Source organism: Carassius auratus, unplaced genomic scaffold (assembly GCF_003368295.1).
Source record: "Carassius auratus strain Wakin unplaced genomic scaffold, ASM336829v1 scaf_tig00023216, whole genome shotgun sequence".
NCBI classification, from domain to species: Eukaryota; Metazoa; Chordata; class Actinopteri; order Cypriniformes; family Cyprinidae; genus Carassius; species Carassius auratus.
The window spans coordinates 88,767-111,397 of NW_020525247.1; the positions used below are offsets into that span (position 1 = coordinate 88,767).

At 36.0% G+C, this 22,631-nt stretch overlaps 1 protein-coding gene across 1 annotated transcript in view; it reads right to left on the bottom strand.

Annotated features, from left to right (window-relative positions):
- The window catches only part of LOC113077767 (receptor-type tyrosine-protein phosphatase T-like), a gene marked incomplete at its 3' end in the record, with an annotated part of 103,980 nt that extends 82,257 nt beyond the window's left edge, over positions 1-21,723 (bottom strand). The window contains exon 1 of the mRNA XM_026250033.1: positions 21,249-21,723. Coding sequence (XP_026105818.1) covers positions 21,249-21,324 — 76 coding nt within the window. The remainder of the gene's footprint in view (positions 1-21,248) is intronic.
- Positions 21,724-22,631: the final 908 nt, after the last annotated feature.

Genomic DNA, 22,631 nt, shown 5'->3' on the forward strand with positions numbered 1-22,631 from the left:
TTCCCTTTTTCTTTTCATCAGAAATACCTCCTGTTTATCTTGGATTTAAAATAAAACATTAAAAATACAATACAATTATTATAATTATAATATCTGTAAAGTTTTTTTTTTTTTTTCCTTCAAATTTACATTTTCATTTATCGATACCAATGTTTTTTTTTTTTTTTTTTTTTTTTTTTTTTTTTTTTTTATACTTTCTTATTTGTTATGTTTCAGGGCAGGCCAGGACAAATTCTCCTTTTTTTCAATTTTATGGCAGTGGTTTCAAAAATACTGAAACCCCATCGTTCAATATGCTCACAGACAGTAACTGTAAGTGTAAATGCAGCCTAGCATGCTCGGGCAGTGGGTTTTAGCTGTTAGACTGGCGCCGTGCGAATGCGTGACTCGCTGGCGTGCAACATGTCATTAGCGTACGAGATCCACTTTCCCTTGTCACACTCCCCGTGCACTGTTGACAGTCTGAGGCTGAAACCATGCGACACTTCGAGTAAACTCCATTAATCTCCACCCCATTATGACACGCATCAAAAATAAAAGAAAATATTTACATAACGTCTGCCGTGGACCAATTACACACTGGTATGGGGGGAGGGGGAGAGCGGCATTAGCATAAAATTAGCATGAAACTTTAACTTGTTTTTAACAGGTGACATTTCGATGCAACTTGCACACTACAGGAGAAAAAACGCAAGTTTATATGATGGTTTGTGTGTCATTCCAGATCTACACATCCTTTCCAATAAATTAAAGCAGTCTGTGATCAGGGACATTGGAAGGAAAGTGTAAGGACACATAAAACTCATCAGCTTGAATCGTGAATATTATTGGGGACGTGATATTTGTACAGTAATCCAATGAAAAAGTGCTAACCATAGTCAAACTGAGGCGTTTTACTTGGTTGTAGCCCAAAAAATCTAATTTGTGAATCCTTGCATTCCAGAATTCCATCATAACGCAATAAAAGTATCATGGACATTACAATAAACAAGCACAAAATCACTCTTTTCTTTACTACTAATCTCATCGCTGTCTAGGCAAAGCAACTGAGATATCGAAGATATCGAGATCTCTTTTTTCCCCCTTTATTGGTTAACTCTCTCTGTTTTTTATGACAGACTGTCACTGCATTCACCAGCAAGAACGAATAATATATTAAATATAATGGATTATAGCTTTATGAAAGTCATCCAGCGATATTGCAATGTACAGCTGACACATCAAACACAGAACTAATAATAAAGCTCTGAGACTACGATACTGACTCTGCTCATAAAGAGAGGACATCCACACACACACACACACACACACACAGTGTCTGCAGAAATAGTGTCCTTGATACAATGTTACAATTGCATTAATGAAAATAGTGTGGGATCAAGCACACATACAAGGACAACAGACTTTTATAATGTCACTTTGTCATTTATGAGCTGCGACAAGGGACATACAATATAGGTTTTATTAAAGGTTTATATAAAATTCTGCCCAACACTACATTTCTGCAGAGAGGCACACTGTCCTGCATGCAAAACCTGTGCAAAATTCACCACTACACTGCTAGAGTGTAGTGATTTGCAGCCAGTGCGTTATATCATTGCTGAGATGTTCTGAATGATTTCTAGTTTGTTGTTATGTGGTTGCCAGGGTGCTTTCAATGATGCAGGTTCAAAACTGGCTTTCCAACATCACTGAATCTGCAGTGACAAATAAAAAATGTGATGAGATAAAAAAAAAAGACTTCTACGTGCCGACTCACAAACATACTGTACAGCACAATCAGTATAGTATAGGGCTGGGCGATATATCTAACGATAAGATCATGCGCATCTAATCAGTAAAGCTGCTTCCGTGATCACCGCTAAAATCTATACTAGGGCTGGGCGATATATCTAACAATATGATCATGCGCATCTAATCGCCATCACCTGCTTATAATTGGAGTGGCATTTAATAGACAGAGCCGTAGATCGCTGACAAGCTACGCCATATCTCGTTCATTATCGAAGGTGATTCATCTGCGATAATGAACGCGATATGGCGTAGCTTGTCAGCGATCTACGGCTCTGTCTATTAAATGCCACTCCAATTATAAGCAGGTGATGGCGATTAGATGCGCATGATCATATTGTTAGATATATCGCCCAGCCCTAGTATAGTCTGAGTCATAAACAAATTACTCTAATGAACAAATCTTTCAAGTGAATCAAAAACATATAGTGACTCAAACAAATACTGCAGCCAGTATGGTCTGATACACCAAATCTCTTAAGCAAATCAAAAACATATTGCAAATCCAATGTAGTCTGAGTCACAAGAAAATCAAAATCAAAAGTGAATCAAAAGCACATAGCTAGTGGAGTATAATTCACGAAGAAATTACTCTTATGCAGGGATATTATCATGAAACTATTAAAAACATATTTGTTCATTGAAATAAAATATAAATAATAGTTGTAAAACTTCAAACATGAATTAGAAATGTTGTCTTGGATACTAACTAAAAGAAGTAAAACTTACTAAATAAAGAATACTGGAAATAAGTAAAAAATATATATATAGTGAATTAAAACAAAACAAAAAAATTAATAATAATAGTAAAAAAAAAAAACTAATACAATTGACAAAAGCACATAAAATAAAAAATATATGCCTAACTAAAATTTTAATTAAATCTGAAATCACACAAATAAAAATCTATTTTAAAATACTAGTAAAATAATACTAAAATATCGTTGCTCACTCAAAAAGCCTCTCTAACACAGAAGTGAAGTGACGTGACATTCAGCCAAGTTTAGTGACTCATACTCAGAATTCGTGTTCTGCATTTAACCCATCCAAAGTGCACACACACAGAGCAGTGAACACACACACACACACACACTGTGAACAGACAGCCGGAGCAGTGGGCAGCTATTTTATGCTGCGGCGCCCTGGGAGCAGTCGGGGGTTCAGTGTCTTGCTCAAGGGCACCTAAGTCATGGTATTGCCTCCTGAGATCCAAATTCACAACCCTAGGGTTAAGAGTCAAACTCTCTGACCACTAGGCCATCCCCAGGTTTGAATCCGTCAGATAAAATTGGCCTTAGATAGCAAGCACCTCAAATAATGTAGGAAAGAATTATGCATATGTCACATAAAGGGTTTAAACAGATTGATGTTTTCCTCTTTACCACCCCTCCCCCTGCCCGCCTTCTCATTCATTTTATACCCTTTGCTTTTACATATAACATACAGTCCCACTGAAGGAGAGTTAGCCGTTATAGCAGCTGGAAGCCTGGCACACTAAAGCTTCATCAAATAAACCGCAGTTATGAAGAGACAATAATGATGATAAATCAACTAATGGCTGGGGGGTATCGACCAGACGCAGGTGCACATGAGGCCTGTGAAAGAAAGAGAAGAGATAGATGATACTGTGGACAGAGACAGAATGCAGGTCTGATGGGGGCAAATTAGGGCTAATGATATTTTAGTTTTCTTTCCCACCTGATTCTATTTGTCCATGATTCTATTTCACTGGACAGTATGAGTTACTCTTGGTCTCTAATAGACTGCACGGAGAGCTGAGAGCAATAGAGCACCATGCAAGAAATGTACAATCCAGGATATCAAGCTTTTCTAGGCATCTGTAAACCAGACTGATCATTCCAAGGGCATCATTGATCCAACGGAGCAAAATCTTTCAATATTAGTTAGCACTCTGGAAAGGGTTGGATTATTTTAATTAATTCTGGTTTTTAAACACCACTATCATCTTTCATTGGTTGGACTAACAGATAGTCAAACCCCAAACTCATACCCTTGGTTGAGCTAGAATGACTGTGTCAGACTGATCAACCTGTTTCATAGAAGCGTGCCAGTATAAGGGATTTTATTGTATTTTATTTTAGAACTTTTTATCAGAATAAGCATTTTTTTAGGGAAATCAATCTGCAGATTGCTTGCATATCTGATTATATATTTAGCGATAGTAGAAAGTAGAGATGTTCCGATACCCTTTTTCTCTTCCCGATACCGATTCCGATACCTGGGCTCAGGGTATCGGCCGATACCGAGTACTGATCCGATACCTGGGTGTGTATCTGTATATACAGCTGTATATACTACTAGCCCTGTGTAAATTGCTAGAATTCTTTTTATGGTGTGCTTCAGACAGATCCCTCAATAAAACATGAACAAATACATGGTGAACTACTGTATTTATTACAGTATTTTTATTATCTAACATGAATTTGACAGTATTATTTATTTTCATATGCAAAAAAGAACTTGCATATGCATATGCAGCCAAAAATCTAACACCGCAAACTAAAAAAGGTATTTAAGTTTTACAATATAACTGTATAAAAAAACTGCAACAAATAAGTCTAGGAATATAAAAAAAAGATCTATTAATCAGATAATCTCTTTACAACAAAACAAGTAAAAAACAAGCAACCATCTAGGCATAATTATTATTATTATAGAGACGTATTATTATTACTGTAGGCTACAACAGTAGCTTTATATATTGTCAATTTACTCATGTAAACCAAACATTTATTTTAATGGGCTGCCATGAAGATCTTTGAGTGTCTGTGTTTATGATATGACAGTATTCTCAAATGAAACGGTAAATTCTCATGAAGTGACGGTTTATGCGTTCGTGTCCTCATGACACACAGCAGAGACTACAAAACAGCGAGCTCTCGCGCATCTGTGCCAGTCACCCACAGAGATGTAGATTTTGCGGGAGTAATATTTAAATAGTATTTTGCAGTTTAATATTCACAGACACTAGTATATATTCGGCTACTGTCTGGAGCCCTGCGCTTTGACTTACACGGAAGCGACTGAACGCAGCTGCCGGTACTGAATATACTCGAGAGTCTGTAACTACCGGTACTACAGAGACATACTGCTAACCACTGATCTATAATATAGAAGCGGCTTCACTGTCTTTTGGCAGTTTAGAATGTGATGAGTGATCCAGTCATATATAGATAAGGGCTGCTAACGCGTTTTCATTTCTTCTTCGCTGCTCTAAACAGGGGTTGCTTGTGGCAACACAGCACAACTTCCTGTGTTTTCAATGCATTTTGAGCAGCGAAGAAGAACCGTGCAGCGGTTAGGCAAAGCTTGCGGTCATAACTAGGTCTTTTTTAAGAAAATGGTATCGGATCGGTATATGGGTTCATGTACTCGCCGATGCCGATGCCAGAATTTGTTGTGGTATCGGAGATATTTCCGATACTAGTATCGGAATCGGAACAACTCTAGTAGAAAGTATTTTTTTCTTGTGTTTATTTTTTTTAAAATCTTTTCCAAACATTAAAACTGCAAAATAAATCATATCTTCCCCTACTTTAACCTCTCCACAAACATAATTATTAAAATACACATTTACAAATAAACATGATATCCATTTCAAGAAAATGACAACAAGCATCGGTTATGCGCATTTATTATAAACTTGTTTGAACATGCAATATTACACATATATAGAAGTAGAAAGTATTTTAATAATTTCACTGTTAACTACAATTTTCTTTTTTTTTCTTTTTTCTTTTTTTTTTACAAATTGGATCATATTTTCTCTCACAAACACAAGTGCAATGCTACAATAACATGTTGCATGCAGTCTTAAAATAAAAAGCAGTTCATGTACATTAAAAATACAATAAAATAGTGAAATCTGTTTTGGAGATGTGTATTATTGCTAGCGAAAAATAGACCTGTCTGTTATACTAAATTTACTCTAAATGAAACTTTACTATTAAAAACAAAGAGTGGTGGATAAATGGGTCAGCGCATTGGCATGTTTGGTTTGACGAAACACAAAGGCATGATTTCTTGCTCACTACACTAAGCCAAAGAAAAGTCAAAACGCTGTCAGGATCCTGCCAATCAACACTACACAATCAAATATTGTATTTGGGGATTTGCAGGGAGCACTGAGTAGAGGGTGGAAACAGCAAAACACCAGCAGCATTCATCATAGTCTGCCATCTTCATGCTGATCAGGAAAATTAATAACAAAACAACCCCCTGCAAACACTTTCAAAACCATTTAAAATCACTTTCAAACATACTGCCAACTCTTTTTGACATTTTAAACTTTCACATATAACCTACGATATAAAATATGAATATAAAAGAGAAAAAGTTGAAAACTAGTGCACTTTGAAAGCTCAAAGACCCTGAGATATGGATCACTCCCATTAATAGCCACAACATGTTGGTTGCTTTTAGATTGTGAGCACTGATATACAGATATACAAGGTTTAACTCCAACATTTTAGCTACACCACAGCTTCGAAAATAAAATAGCTTTGCATAGCATATATATTCAGCTACACTCTAAAAAGGCAGCATATCGACAAGACACATTCAAAGAAAAACTCTTTTATGAAGCCTTAAAGAAGACCTTGTGTTTTGCAAAACTCACTAGAGTTGTTACCTTGTCCTTAAGGTTAAACATAACCCCAAATAGAGTCCAAACACTCAGAAAGATCTCATTTCAAACCCTGAGCAAACCTCCCAGATCAATGTCCCTGTATCCTTGAGTGAATCAATGAATTCCCAGAGCCATTTCCAGGTACTTGCATAAGGTCAATCTATTAGAGTAAAACCTTATATAAACCTATATATATAGAAGATAGAGAAATGGAAAAAAAACGTTTGGATTTCCAAGTTCAACTGAACAAGGACCAGTGTTCCACGTAATTCCACCCAATTCCACAAGCGGCCTAATGCTCTGTTATTTCAATAATGATTTAGGTCAAAAGTCATAATTTTAATACTTCCCATTAGCGGCAAATGTTCTACACAAAGGAGCTCCTGTTGGGTTCGGGCATCTCGCTGTCATGTCGAAAGCGTAACTCATCCATCATTTTTACGATGGCTTTGGTTTTCACATAATTAATGACCGTCAACAGGACGTAAATGTGTTAAGATGAAAGAATGGGAAAACATTCAAATGAACACTGTCACTTTGAACAATGGTGAGCCGGAAAAGACGACTGCGTTCGCATTCGTGGGAGATGAAGTAGCCACCAGAAAATGAGAAATGCTGAGCATTTATCTTAAAGCACTGGCAAAATCGATGTATGAACATCAGAGTACACCTTGAAAACAACACAATACATCTGAAAGTCACACATTCTGCTGACATTTTTAATATTCATTTTAATATAATTATACAGATTAATGATTCAGTGATTATTCGGGGAGGCAGGGAATGACACAGGAGCAATGGATGTATAATATTTAATGAGGATTTGAGCTAAAGTGCACATAGTTGGATGTTCTGTGTTCCTCACAATACATTTCAAACACTACAAAAGAGTGTACACCACTGTCCTTTTCTCATTCTCTAACACATGGCTCTAGTGGATGACCTTTTCACATTGTCTAAATAATGCGCCAAAGCATGAATCCACTCCAGCAAATCGTCATTAACCACACCAATTAAAAGCATTTTAATCTTCCACTGGGGAACAATGCCTGCCTCTCAATAGCCAAAAGTATGTGTTGGATTTCTACCACAGCCCTTAAAGGTTAATGGTGTCTCTGGAGAAGGAAATGTAAGGAGAATGAAAGCATGTGGGGTCTTGTTACTCATCTCTCCCTTTCCTTAACTTCTGACAGAACCCTGACATAAGAGCCGTCCAGTCCATTATGTATGGGTCACTTTGCTCTGCAAATATTCCTGCCCTTGCTATTTTCCTCCTCATCAAGTCTTCTAGAACTTGCTGCTTTGTTTATACAAGGAATTTAAGTCAACATGAACCAGCAGTCACAACTTCTGACATATATGACAATTACATATTTCAGAGTGAAGTAGGTTATTATTAGGGCGATATTTAATGTGCATCTTGTCAGTAAAGCCAGTTCTGTAATCAGCGGTAAATCTCCATCACCTGTGTTCTTTCACATGAAGCAGCATTTACTACACAGAATCATTGTTCACTGACAAGCTGCGCAAAACCACAATCATATTTTGTGCATGTTTTGCGCAGCCTGTCAGTCAAAAATGGCTCTGTGTAGGAAATGCTGCTTCATGTGAAAGCGCATGTGACAAGATGCACATTTATTATCGCATGCGATTTATAGGGCAGCCCTAGTTATTATATTAGGAAAAAATATGCAGCAAATTGTGGCCATTTTGATAAATGATTAATAAGTTCTTGCAAATGTGATACCCGGAGGATTGAACAACAGGTGGATGAAAAAGCCAAGCAACAGCAGCTGTTTTTAGATACTGAGAAGCAGCATGAGTGAAACAATGACAGTAAAACAAACCGCAGTACAAAATCACAGAACTTTCAGCATGTAGCAGGATCAGCTAATTAATTGTACTCCATCTCTACATTTGCCCACACATTTTCTTCTGTGGATCAGTTGCGTGTTGTGGGGCAAAATAAAGCAGACTATCGGGTTTCTAATGGCTAATGAAGCGGATGGCTAAGGTTGTTTGAATTATTATTATTTATTTTTTTTATTAGACTGACAGGATTTATTGTGTGTGCATACCAAAAGTGAAAGTCAGAAGTGAAAGTTATTTTTAATTTTAAGTTAAGTTGAACACTCATTCATGATGCTAGCACACAAAGTCTCAAAGTTTGTGTGACCTTTACACATTAAACTTAATGCAAACCCTAAGATCTCCATTAGTCAGTACTAAACTGAGAGACAAAGCCACGTTCAAAGTGATAATGAAGAAACAGCTGGGTTTTTTATAATTACCACATAAAGAAATGAACAGCCGGACTAAAATGGGGTCCTTCAACACCTTTCCAATGCTATTCAAATTAAGATTCGCTTACGACCACAAGCAATCTGTCTTCATAATAACAAATTTAATTATCAATTAATCAAATCTAAACTCTCATTCAAGACACTCTCCATATCAATCCAGTTAGACTACATTTTTATTGATGGATTCGTTGATGGTAATTACTGTGTATGCGTGCGCACACACATCTGTGCAGGTTTCTTTGAGTTTGTTTCTCTCCATAAAGAGACCTGTAGAGTAAACACAAGGACAGCATATTTCTCAATGCTAGCCATATGATGTTTGCTCAGCTCTCCAAATCTGCACCATCTGAATCATTCTGCCAACACCTTCCTCTTTCTCTCTCTCTCTCATCCACCTCTTGAATAACCCTCTGGCAGAAAACCTAAGCCTCATCCTCTTTATCTCAACCCCTCCATCCCTCATTCCTTTTCTGAGGAACATCTATGCCCAGTTCAATTCAATCCTGCTTACAAACAATGAGTTTCTGCTGTGAAGTTCGTACTTACAAGCTCAGAAGTCAAATGCAATGTGAATTTTTTTTCCATTTTACCCTTACTGACAAACAAAGAAAGCAATACTGCAACAAAATAAAGAGCAAATGATGCTCATCAGATCTGTAATTGATGCATTATCTGTGCATTCATGCTGCTGTTAAGAATGATGGCAAATGTAGTTTGTTCACACAAGCCTGGCGCCTCATAAACAAACTAAATGACTAGTGGCAAGCTTTATTGCTGTTCTTCATCAGAAGTATAACACACAAAATGCAAACAAACACGGCAGCATTAACAATAGGGCTAGGCAGGGCTAAAGCCCGGGGCCCGAGCAAGGAGGGGGCCCATGATTGGCTGTGGAGCAGATTGACTACTACTAACCATCTGATTGCCAAAGTCTTACCACGCCCCCCACAAATTAGCTCTGTTATTTAGTGGCATTAATATTATAGTGGCCGTTCGCACAGACCCGACTCGTTTAGTTACTGTGTGACAAGCCAGGCCACTCTCACGAGTCACGCACGTCATGTTCTCACTCACGCAGTGAAAAATACATCGTGGGGCAAAGACTAACGTTACACTGAGTGATTACACAGAACTGTCCCGTATTTGACACATAAAAGTCTTGTTCCGTATTGAACTGATATGGAACGCACTTTGTTCCATATTTTTGAGAATCAATTAAGTGCAAATCCATGACAGACACACATAGCTTCTAATATATGTCATACTATGAACTAAGACATTTGTAGGCTATGGTAAGAAAAAAAACAGACGGCGCAGTAGATAGGCCTATTTATTTCTCCCCGTTCGTCTATGATCAGCGTAGCTTTGGAACATCTTGGAACATCATCAGAGAATGACCTTTTAATTGGTCGTTTCAGTCATTGTGAGTCACGTATCGTAACAGCGATGACGACAAGTAACAACAGCGGGAAATGTAAAAATGACTACCTCAGAGCAGTCGGTGAAAAAGAAAAGAGCACAAAAATATAGAATTGAATGGGAAAATGTACACCCATGGTTCGTGAGGGACAATGAATACAAGGCCAATTGTACCATATGCCATCGTGTTTTTTTTGTTTGTCACGCCGGAGTGTGTGATATTAAACAGCACGCATCAGGCGATAATCACAAGGAGGCACAGGAGGGAGCGATGTCAAGTGTCCTTGTCCATCAGATGACTCCAGAGGCTTATATAATGGTAGGTTATGTAATCATGTGGATTATTAAAACTCAAATATAGTTGATAAGAAATTGATTATATTGAAAGAGATAGGACAGGTTTAGCCAAACCATCCATATACATCTCCCCAGTGTTCCTCCTTGTTATGTTCCTGTCTCCTGCTCCCTCATAATGTGTCAATCATTTCTGATGGGTTTCTTAATAAGGTATTTGGAGGAGGGAAAAATTTATTATTTAATTAATAATTGTTTTTTATGAATCATTGTTTTCCACTGGACATAAAAGTTAACTATAATTGAAGTATAATTATATAAAGATATTTGCACTACACTTCCTTAAAGTGTTGTCTAATTAAATTAAAAATAATTTCTTTTTGCACTGGAAAGAACATTCTAGAAGTCTAATTCTATTGAATAAGTTTGCACAAGGATACAGAAAACTGATATGATATGTTACTTGTTGTATTTGTTTAAGTTAAAACGTATTATAAACTAAACAAATCCATGGTTCATTGTTAGCAAAATGATCATAATAGCCTTTATATTTCACATCTAAGTGGTTCAGTCTTGTATTTTGATTAGACCTACTTTGCTATTCTATAAATATATAGGCCTAATAAGTTGTATTATAATATGCTATAATGTATGAAATATATTTATGTCAATTAGTTTCCACAATATTCACCAGAAGTCATCATTTCAGGGGTTATTTGTCAAAAATTTCTTCTGTGACATTTATGTCAATGTTAATCAAACATCAGAAAGTAATTTACTGCCCCTTGACTGAATCTCTTGTAAAATAAATAAATAAGAGTGAATGTTGAATTTATAGTGAAAACTATGTATTGTATATTTGATTACTTTATACAATATAATATTATTCAGGTGCTTTAAGTTTTTCAAGTAACTATTTTCTTAATTATATATTGTAAAGGAATTGGCAAATGATATTCTGAATGATTCTAGATTATATTTATGTAAAACAACTTCAGCAGTGTTTTAGAAAAAGGCTGGGGTTTTTTCTCTCTCTATAGTTGGTGACCTAAAGTGGTGGTGGGGCCCTGCAGTAACTCATAGCCCCGGGGCCCAGTGAGCTCTTAATGCAGCCCTGCATTCAATCTATATTATACAATAAAAAATTACAATTACAACTTATTATAACCAATAACATTTTTTTACTGCTGTTGTTATTTAAATGACACACTGTAAACACAGATGCAAAACAGAAATGGATGACTTCGACATGACGTCCAGCATATAAAAACCGATCATGACTTGAACGTAGCATTACAGCCCCACTAGAAGTGCAACAACTTTGTCTCCATTGGTTACATAAATACATTTAGAAAACAAATTGGTCCTGTCCTGAATGCTGGACAATATAACACAAAAAATATATAAAAAAGAATTCTAAAAAAAAATTTAATTAAAGGAATAGGAAGGATTATAATACATTTGCTTAATAAAATAATACTTTAATGAAAATGTTATACTTTTATTAGCAAAAAAACAATCAATTACAGAATTGTAAATTTAGACATTGCATATACCTCAATATCCACAATACAGCTAAGAAACATGTACTTAATTAATTGCATAATAATTGTTAATAAAGACAGTTCAAGCTCTGAAATCTAATTTTAAGACCCATCTGAAGCCAAAGTAAGCCTGTCTGTGACAGGACATCACTTACTGCGCCAGGTTTTTTTTTTTTTTTCAAAGCTCAGTGACTAATAATATGGTGAAAGAATTGTAACTGTAATTACAATGATTATTATTATTATTATTATTATTATTAACAATAACCTTTCTATGATGCATACTGCGTCTAATGAAACCCCTTAAATATAGTACAATCATGAAGCATCTTTTGATTTCCAGTGTCTCTCTTCCTCTCATCTTTTATGCTTTGGTCTAAATGGGAACCTCTTAGCATGCTTTCTTTGAGACATTTACAGCATGAATAGAAATCCATCCCCTGCTTGTGTGCTCAGGACAGAGAGGTGTAAGGTGTCACATTCAAATGAGTCCCTCGCTGTTTTTGTCAAAAGCTCTTTATTGCTCTCTTGATTCTGAGAGTGTTGTGATGACAGCGCTGAACGGAGACTGACAGTGATTTGATGGGGCATCAAATGAGCCTGTCTCTTTAATGATGCTGTAATTGAGCCTTACATGCTACAGCAACAAAACAGCTCGTTCTCCACCCACAAAGAGGTGAATAAAAAGAACGACAGGCCAGATAGTTAATTCCTTCCAGAAATATTTTAAACAAGTGCTGGAATTTATTAAATGTTGAGAAGTTGTAAAGTGGTTCATATTTCAAAACACCACATATCAGAGAATATTTCACATTGTGTCCTAATGCACAATAAAACACGATTCTCTCTCTCTCTCTCTCATTTTAATATATATCTTTAGCTGTAGTAGCTCTGTGGTACTTTTTTGTTGGGAATTTCTTTTTCCTCATTACAGTTTTCTCTCTCTTCCTGTCTTCCTCTATCTTTGACATTGTCTCTTTTTTTCTCCCACAGGAGCAGTGTCTCTTTCGACCCCTCTCTCTTTCTTTCTCCTCTTAAACTCTCATGAATCTTTCAGAGAGAATTTCTGTAAATCCGTCCATGCACACACAGTAGAAAAAATATAATTACTTTTTATCACACATTAAATCCCCTGACACCCTGGACTTCAGAGAGGGTCCTTCTGCCCGTCCAGAATGAATATGACCCTGCTGGAGAGTGCTGACTGAAGGTGAAGGGATATTTCTGCGCTGGAGAAATGGATCAAAGAAAAGTGGAAGATCTCATGTTCTCTCTTAGCATAAGACTAGATCAGAATCACATTCTTAATTAATTTAATGTCAGTGACATAACATGAAACCTATCCAAGAAAAAGATGCATGTCAAATAAGAGAGAAAATAAAATACATTTAATATTTGGTAGGATGGAATCTCATTGTATCCATCTGGAATGAATTAAAGATGAATGTTAAAGTAAAGAAAAAAAAGTATCTATATGACAGTTGGTTGAGAAAAGAGGGTTTGGTGACCAGCAAAAAAATAAAAATAAAAATAATTATAATAATAATAAAAACTTGCACTGATGAATCATTCACATCAGACTAGGAACATGCTTTATAAATAATTGGGGTTAGTTTTGATGTCATGTTGAAAGTTGAATTAAAATTAAGAGGATTTGGTGAAAAGCTTAAATATTACACGGACAAACCAATAAACATTCACAGCTGTGCAGTAAGTGCTAAATGCTAATTTTTTGATTTCTTGGAATAAACAACTATGTTTTTATTAGTGTTTATTGCTGTTGTTGACTTATTATACAATTATAAATTATAATTGAGCCTTATCACACATTATATTTAAGTTATATTTAAGATCACATTATATTTACGATAAAGACTATAGTTTTATTTGATTAGCATAATTTATACAATTTCTGTAGGCTATCAGGTGATCTGAAAATCACTGTTAGACCTGCCTGAAATGCCCCATTTCCATGTGTATCTTTATTGTATAGTAGGCTATTATGTGCTCTTACTTGGAATTTGATTTGCTCTTATTTGACAACTATTTACTAGTCTTTCATTAGTATAGCCTATTCAATTTATATTGGTTAAGCTACTAGTTTTAATATCGAATCTGGAAACGAGGATTGTGATTTTTGCTATTATCTAAGACTTTTTATTTAGTTTGTTTGTTTTTTTCATGGCTGGTAAATATATATATATATATTAGTGCTGTCAAAATTAGCGCGTTAACGCATTCGATTAATTTGAAATATTTAACGCGTTAAAAAAAAATAACGCAATTAACGCGGTTGCAGTTTTTTTTTATTTCCAGTTGTGGCCTATGTGTGTTCAACGTGCAAAGAAATATGGATAAGACCAAGGAAGGACTTTTAGACGGAAAGTTTCAGTATAAAACTCTGCCGGATTACTCTTCAGTCTGCCACAAGAAACATTACTCTTCATTTAGTCTGCCACAAGAAACAGCAACATTAAAATCATGAACTCAAATGTCATTGTTTAAAAAAAAAAAAAAAAAATGACTGTAACAGTGCGTAAATCAGACCTTTCTGTAACGCTAACGTTAATAAGCTTAAACGAAAATAACATAATAATTGTGTAGCGGAGTATTTTTTGTACACAGTGCCGCGAACTGTCAATCACTCCTGTACGCGTGCATCACTGTCCTCCTCACAGCTGCAGCAACTTGCGCTCCCTCTCTTCATCAAGCTTTAACACAAAAAGGGGACAAAAAGATCATATTGTCTTTGTGCATAGGCTATAGATTAATTAGATAAATGAATATCTAAATTTGTGCCTTGCCGTCTACGGTATTTTTTTAGAACTTAGAAAAAAGATGCTGCAGCCAATGAGCAGCCAGCGGGGGCTGCAGGACGACTCAACCTCCACAGACAGTTTTTAATGTTTATCAGACAATAAATACTCAAGATTTTGCTTTAGTATAACTCACAACGAGTTTCACACACCTTCTCCGGCCACGTTGAGTTGTTGACACTTAACAGTGGGAAAAGCGACGCATGCGCTATTCACTTGTATAATTTAAGGGTGAATGGGTAATGTAGTTTCTCCTCTGGGTGGGCTGAATTAGGAAGCTTGCATTGTGAAGGGCGCTCTGAAAATCGGCAGTGCAGGTAAAAGATTAAAACCTCTATTAAAACAGATGGTCCAAATGAGCGTACCGGTACGCTACAAGCACGTTCCTGGCGCATGGAGAGGTGGCGGTACGCTCAAGAGCTATATTTGGAAGTGGCGGTACCAGTGCGTACTGGCCCACTTAAAGCACTGGCAATGACTATACTTTGGATTTTTTTTGCAGTCCACTTAGAATTCAACATGGAAATCATTTTTGTTTTTTATTGGCATTGATTGTTTTGAAATTCAAATGGTACTTACATGCCTGTGTTTTTATTTCTGTAATAAATATGGCTTTCAAGCCAACAGTTAATTTGGAGAATATTGATGGTTTATTGCAGGTATGTTGTTTACATGAGAAAATCTGTGTTACAAGTTAAACAAAAATTCCAATAAACAATCATATTTTGAATTTAAATAGTTTCTTTGTCTTGAGTTTACATTAATTATTTACATTTTACATTTACATATCCAAAAAGTTTCAGTCTTTTAATTGCGATTAATCGCGATTAATTTAAAAAATTTGTGCGATTAATTAGTTAATTTTTTTTAATCGATTGACAGCACTAATATATATATATATATATATATATATATATATATATATATATATATATATATATATATATATATATTTCTGGCGGGATAAATTTCCTTAAGTCACCAGCCATTGGCAGATCTGGCAAAAAGTTTTAGCCCCTGCTTTCACTGTACAAGAAATCAACTTTGTTTTCAACAAAAAATGCCTTTTACAGGGGAATATGTGGTTTGAGCAACATTAAAAAGATGAAGAGGGCAAACTTTCCCTTTTTTAGGTAAACTACCCCTTTACATACTGACTAGCCTTAAAGCTGCGGTAGGTAACTTTTGACGCTCTAGTGGTTAATAAACAGAACTGCTAGCGTCTTGCGGAAGAACATCGTAGCCGGAACTACTTCTCTCTGTTTATGTCTATGAAGAATCACAAAGGTACTGGGTTACTCCGCCGCGGTACCCCCGAAGCAATCTAAAATAGTCCGAATATAAACACTTATTATAGGTGTACCCTAGTGATTCAGGACAAGCCAAAAACACGGTTTGGAAAATGGATTCAGGCTGTACTCGCTTATTATATAAATTTTTCTACATTTTGAACACAAACAAAGTTACGGAGCGCAGCTCTGATTGGTTGTCTCTTACCGGGAGCGATGGAGTTTCTGCAAATGGCAATAGGACGACTGGGAGGAGCCAGAGGAGCTTGATTTTTTCACAGATTATCTGTCTCATATTCTACTGTCAGGACATAATGACAGGTTTAACAAATATGTAAAAAATATATATTTACAAAAGTTACCTACTGCAGCTTTAAATGTGGCTCCAAATAACTCCTCAGATATTAAACATGGCTGCTCCAGAGGTTTTCGCTCTCTGTACAGTACGAGGAGGAGACGTCTCATTTATAGTGGACCTGGCCCGCACTCCAGTATTGAGCTGTCATTTAGTCAGCCAAATAGAATAAGTGGGGAGGATTAGACCAGCACTGTCATGCAGATAACACCTCTGACAGTCTTCCTTTCGCTCTCGCTCTCACTCGAATACTAAACAGGCAACTGATTGACAGCTTGTCAGAGGCCAAGAGTGGAGCACTGAAACCTGGCAAACCAAGAGCAGGGCGATAACAAGCAGGTCAGAGAAAACAATTACGGCCCTGGCGCTTTCTAATGGACACACGGGAAATAATCATGTTCCTGTGTGTGTGTGTGTGTGTGTGTGTGTGTGTGTGTGTGTGTGTAATCCATTATGTTCCGACAGCCCTTGCAAAGTCATTTGTTGGTCTTGTCAGGTGTCTCATTTTTTCATCCACTTCAAGTGTTGTTTTTCCCCTTTTCCCTTCTCGATATTTTCTGTCTAACTCTCAGTTGCGGCTCTCAGTGTTTCATTTCTCCCTGATTTCTTGCATTGTTATTCCACCCCCTCAAACAAGCTCTCCATCTCGGTCTAGAGCGCCAATCACAACAAAAGAGGAAGCTGTCACAGTAAGGCAACTCGTTTTGTTTCCATACAAGTTGCGACGGAGTGAGGCTTTCAGACTCACCTGCTCTTAGCCCTACGAGCCTCAGCAAGAATTCTGTCATCCTATATGTGGCGGTTACTTTCAATTAAATGTAAAAGTCTTGTTCGTTCCTTTTAAGTTTCATTGGCCATTCATTCCCACTTTACTCAGCAGTTTTTATCACTTTTTACTCTTCTTTGTCTAGAAGAGAAATATATATAATGTATGTAAATTGTAAATATATTCATTTAACCTTAGCATCACTCAAAGTTCACTTTATATTGTGGTTTTAATATAAAACTATTTAAGTATACATTTGTTTTATATTTAAATATAATATTTACATTTCTATCTGAATAACAAAATTTGCAATAAAAAAAATAAAGTTAGTGGTCACAGACTGAAAACGGTTTATGACCATTGATCTAACTTGAGGGTTGCATAAGGACAATTCATTTTATGTAAACATTTTGAATTATAATAATATAATTGCATATGGATTCATAACCATATATACAATTAATTCAAAGCTGCATGGGTTAAATGCATAAAAAATAAGTGATTGCAAAAAGTATATAATTCATAAGTGTATAAGTATAAGTCAAAAACAGCAAGAAACACTAATAGAAACACAGTCTGACCTTCAGAAAGACATATCGCAAGAAAATATGAAATATTAGAAAAGAAACGACAGTAGGAAAAAAAGTAGTATATATGAATTCCTAAATGCCTCATGTGCAAGGATATTAGAATTAATCTAGGAGCCCAAAACACACACACACACACACACACACACACACACACTGAGTGAACTGGATTAACCAGTAGCCTGGCAGTTTCTGGATTAGCTATTAGTCTGGCAGTGTGCGGATGATAAGAGACTTCACTGAGCTGCAAATGAGTAGCTGTCAGAGAGCGGGAGAGAGAGAGAGACAAATCCACAGCTCCCTCAGGGTATATGATCTCTCATCAGTTTTAATTAATCATTCTTATTAATAATATGCGTCTCCTCGCAACCTCAATGAAATTAAAACTTCTGCCAGGCAAATAAATTAAAAAAAAGATGTGTCTGAGTTAGATAAACTAAACTGGCCTTGCAATAAATTATCATGCTGCTGCTAAAACAGACGGGGCCTGGGGATAATTTACATGGGTGGGCCGCCCTACTGCCAGGCTCCAGTGAATAGACTTATGCTATATCACAGAAACATAGAGGGCCCTCATCATCATAGAACCATTACGTTTTTTTTTGTTGTTGTTGTTGTTTTTTGCTACAACTGAATTATTTATTTTGTCCAGTAAACCTTTTTTGTCAACCAAGTCAAACAGCCTAAAAAAATTTAAACTAGATTATAGAAAGAAAGCACCATTCTCAAGCAAGCTTATGTTATCATTAACAAAAAGAGTGGCAAGAAGCACAATGGTAATGATATTCTTTGGAGTACATTTAAATATAGTGGTAATACCATGGAACTTAAATATAGTTTAAAAAAATAATTAATAAATAAACAAATAAATAAATATATATAGATACACACACACACATAACAACTCAAACGTTTGATACTTTTCTATTTTCTTGTTTCTCATGATTTTAAAAAACATGTTGGTATAAAGGCTTCTGCTTAAATACCTGAAATTACTTTTCAAGAAAAAATATGATAAAAATTGTTTAGACATATTTTATATATTATTTTAGATTTTTTATTTTATTTTTATTCATTTTTTATGAAAATGTTGGACAAGTGTGTGAAGAAAAAGCAGTCAACAAGTGTCACCATCTTCTTCATTAGTGTTAAATATGAATTATAAGATTTAAATAACACCACTTTACTACAATAAATAACACTACAATATTGTATTGATTGATTAAATGCCAAATGGAAATCTTTTAGTGAGATAACTGCCTCTTTTAAATCAATTATAGCACACTCATCCGCTTCGCCCATACAGACATACTGCACCAGTTGTGCACTCAAATAGCTTATAAATGAAGTAAACATCAATAAAGTGTAAGAGATGTCCATCAATATGTGGAATAAATGTGATGGCCCTGAGGGTCTCAGGGGGCAATAATGGAATTAGACAGTAATAACATGGTACTAAATGACCACCATACTCACATCCCATAGAATATAAAAGCTACATCAAAGAATACTACAGCACCAGCACAGAACCACATCCAAAAAAAGATGTACTTTTTTGTTGGTGTCTTTTTATGTTGATAGCTTTGCTTTCATTTCCTCAGACTGGTGAATAAAGATAGGCCTTTACTTGTCAAGCTGTTCACTGAAGCACAGAGAAAGTCTTGTTGGCCCTGCCAAAATTACAAGCAAAGACAGAATGGAGCACAAATTATCCTCGCAACAAGAGCCAGGCTACAGACGTGACACTAAAAGCAATTTTAAAACACTGGTCTGGGGGCTTATTAGATGAACATGTTAAGCCATGAAAGATATAACAGAAGCACATCGTGTTTGCTCAACAGGTCAACGGTCAAACAAACAAAGCCAACACACATTTCTGTACATCCTGTGAAATTTTCCTGGATTTATTAGTCAAGCCTCAGGAGTGAATTAGTGAATTCTATACTAATATGTGTCCATTGTGGTAGTCTGTTGATTAACTTATTGTCTGAGTGTTAGTCTTTAACACACAGACCTCAAGGCAAAAGCTGAAATGCACACACAACACTTATTAAACAATGCATGGGTGATAATTAATAAACTTAATCATCCTAATTAATAAAGAGTATAATTAAACTACTGGTTAAAATCATTCTTGCCTCGTTTTGTAATCGTTTATTGTAAATAAAGTGAACAAACCATTGTTATATCAACACCTTTGTTTCCCTACATCTAATTTTTCTTAATTTCTCTGTAAATTCTATGAGATTCAACTCAGTTTCAGTAATTGGTACTTAAATTCAAATGTGAACAAGTATAAGAAACTTATCACCATAAGTTGTCACTTTGGCAAATTTAAGGTATTGATTTAATGTACAAGACCTTTTCTTCTATAAATTTTTGGTTTCATTTAAACATTAAAACTGCTATTTGAAAATATAACTTACTTTTATTATTTTATTACCTTTCAAGTCAAATAAACTAGACGATTCGGTCTTATATAATTTCTTCCAAACAGATGTGAAAACTTGTTTAGTTCTTTTCAGAAATTCTCCCTATAAATTAACTATATAATAATTGTCATAATGTAGCTCTTCTGTATTGTATTTGAACACAGCGGGTTATTTACGACAAGGGAAATATACTTTTCAAAAAAATATGTATCATATTCAAAACAAAAGAAACAGATAAATATATTCTGTTCTAGGACAAATTCTCAACAACCCACCGTACAACCAATGACGCTGTGGTTCATGGTTTGGATGTGGCCAGAGCGCCACCCTCCGGTGGAGAGATGAACTCCAGGTGGCCGATTCGCTCACATGATAAGAGACTATTCTAAGATCTGATCACCGTGTTCAACAGTTCCCCAAACCGACCGTTGGCAAACGCAAAAATATATAATTAATTATCCCAGTCACAAAGAACCAACAGCTATTTTAATTATGAACGTACTATGTATGTAGGATAGTAATGATTGAGTAAACTTTTCTTGTCTGTCATTTATATATGTAACGTTACATATAATAGTCTATAATTATAGTCTATAATACCCTTAAAATATAGTCATTTTTAAATAGATAAAATATATGATATGATATGGGTTATGATATGATATAATATAATATAATATAATATAATGATACTTTAAATCTTTCTTGTGGCTCCACAAGAAAAAAACTGAGGTAAATAACGATACAGATCCGTCATTAAAAGGTATGATTCGACTATAAAATGTCACAAACGATAAATAAAGCAACAGCAGATCTTCTGGAATTTATTTTCATCTAACAATAACGTATTAACAATAAGTAAACGTTACATCTTCCGTCAGAACATCGTCATTGATGAACAAGATACAATTATTAAAGTTTCATCCCGTCTTGGGTTACGGCATTCAAAGCTCGCCAACCTCCGCAAAGTGGCTAAAAAGATACAGAACAGAACGCAAACTTGCCTGGAAAGAACTCTCCAAATGTGAGTTGTAGATGAAAAGCGAGCAGCAGAACGGCGAAGTAGTTCCTTTGGTCCATTCTCGCGGTCACTGCTTCACATAGTCACTGTCCGCCCGTGCGCGAGAGAGCTGACGGTTTCCCGGCATCGGTGATGTAGCGCGCGCGCGACTCGAGCCGCCAGTCGACAGCTGTCTGATTGTTGGCTTTCTGTAGTGCTACGACAGGGTGTGTGGGGAGGAGAGCGGGTGCGAATGAATGAAAAGAGGGTTCCAATATCCCCCAGGTCCTTAGACCTGCCTGCCAGCCCGTTCTGAGACGAACTACACGTGAATTGAAGGTTTGCGTGCGGCAGCGCGCGCTGAAGACGCTCTCTATGGTGCGCACTTGCGCCGTTACTAAAGTAATTCTACACCCCTGAGCAATGAGTGAGACAGGTTCCAGACCACTCTAGATTCATTGTTTTCCATTGTGTTACATGCAGCTCAGAGGTCCCAAATGTATTTGAACACTTAAACATATATAAATACGGTGGGATTACATAACAAAATATAAAACCAAATATTTCAAATGTAGCACAAGAACACTCATCATGCTAAATATTTCACAAACATCAGTTTTAACTGTCAAAACAAAAGATAGATTGCAAAACCCTTATACTTAAATTATATGGAAACGTTCTAGTCGCCAAAACTTAGTGAAACATACCCATAATTAAGGGCATTAACTACATCTGATTAAAAGTGATAATAAATTAGATAAGGTTGTGTCCAAAAACCTAGTGCTGCTTAATCAGGCAAAATTTGGGGGTATTATTGGCCCGCAAAAGTTGTGATCCTGTCTATGATGGCCAAAAGTCTACAATAATAAGATGCCCAAAAATACACAAAGAACTATGCTCCAGTGATTTTGTATTCAGACGGACGGACGGACGGACGGACGGACGGACGGACGGACGGACGGACGGACGGACGGACGGACAGACAGACAGACAGACAGACAGACAGACAGACAGATAGATAGATAGATAGATAGATAGATAGATAGATAGATAGATAGATAGATAGATAGATAGATAGATAGATAGATAGATAGATAGAACGACAGGACAGACAGACAGATATGTGAGCAAGATAATAAGATCTAGTTAAAGAATGCTTATGGTCAACTCCATGGTTCATTTATAAGATAAAAACACTCTCTGAGTGGGCACATTTCAGTTACAGTGTTTTATGGTTAGGTCTAATTTATGAATTCATTATTTAGGGATGTGGAAATCAATGCCTCATTAACACAGAAAGGTGCCCTTTCATCCTTCATACCAACCCACTCTAGCATGAGCCTTCACTCCACTATCAATCTCCTATGCTCATCCCATCATATAGATT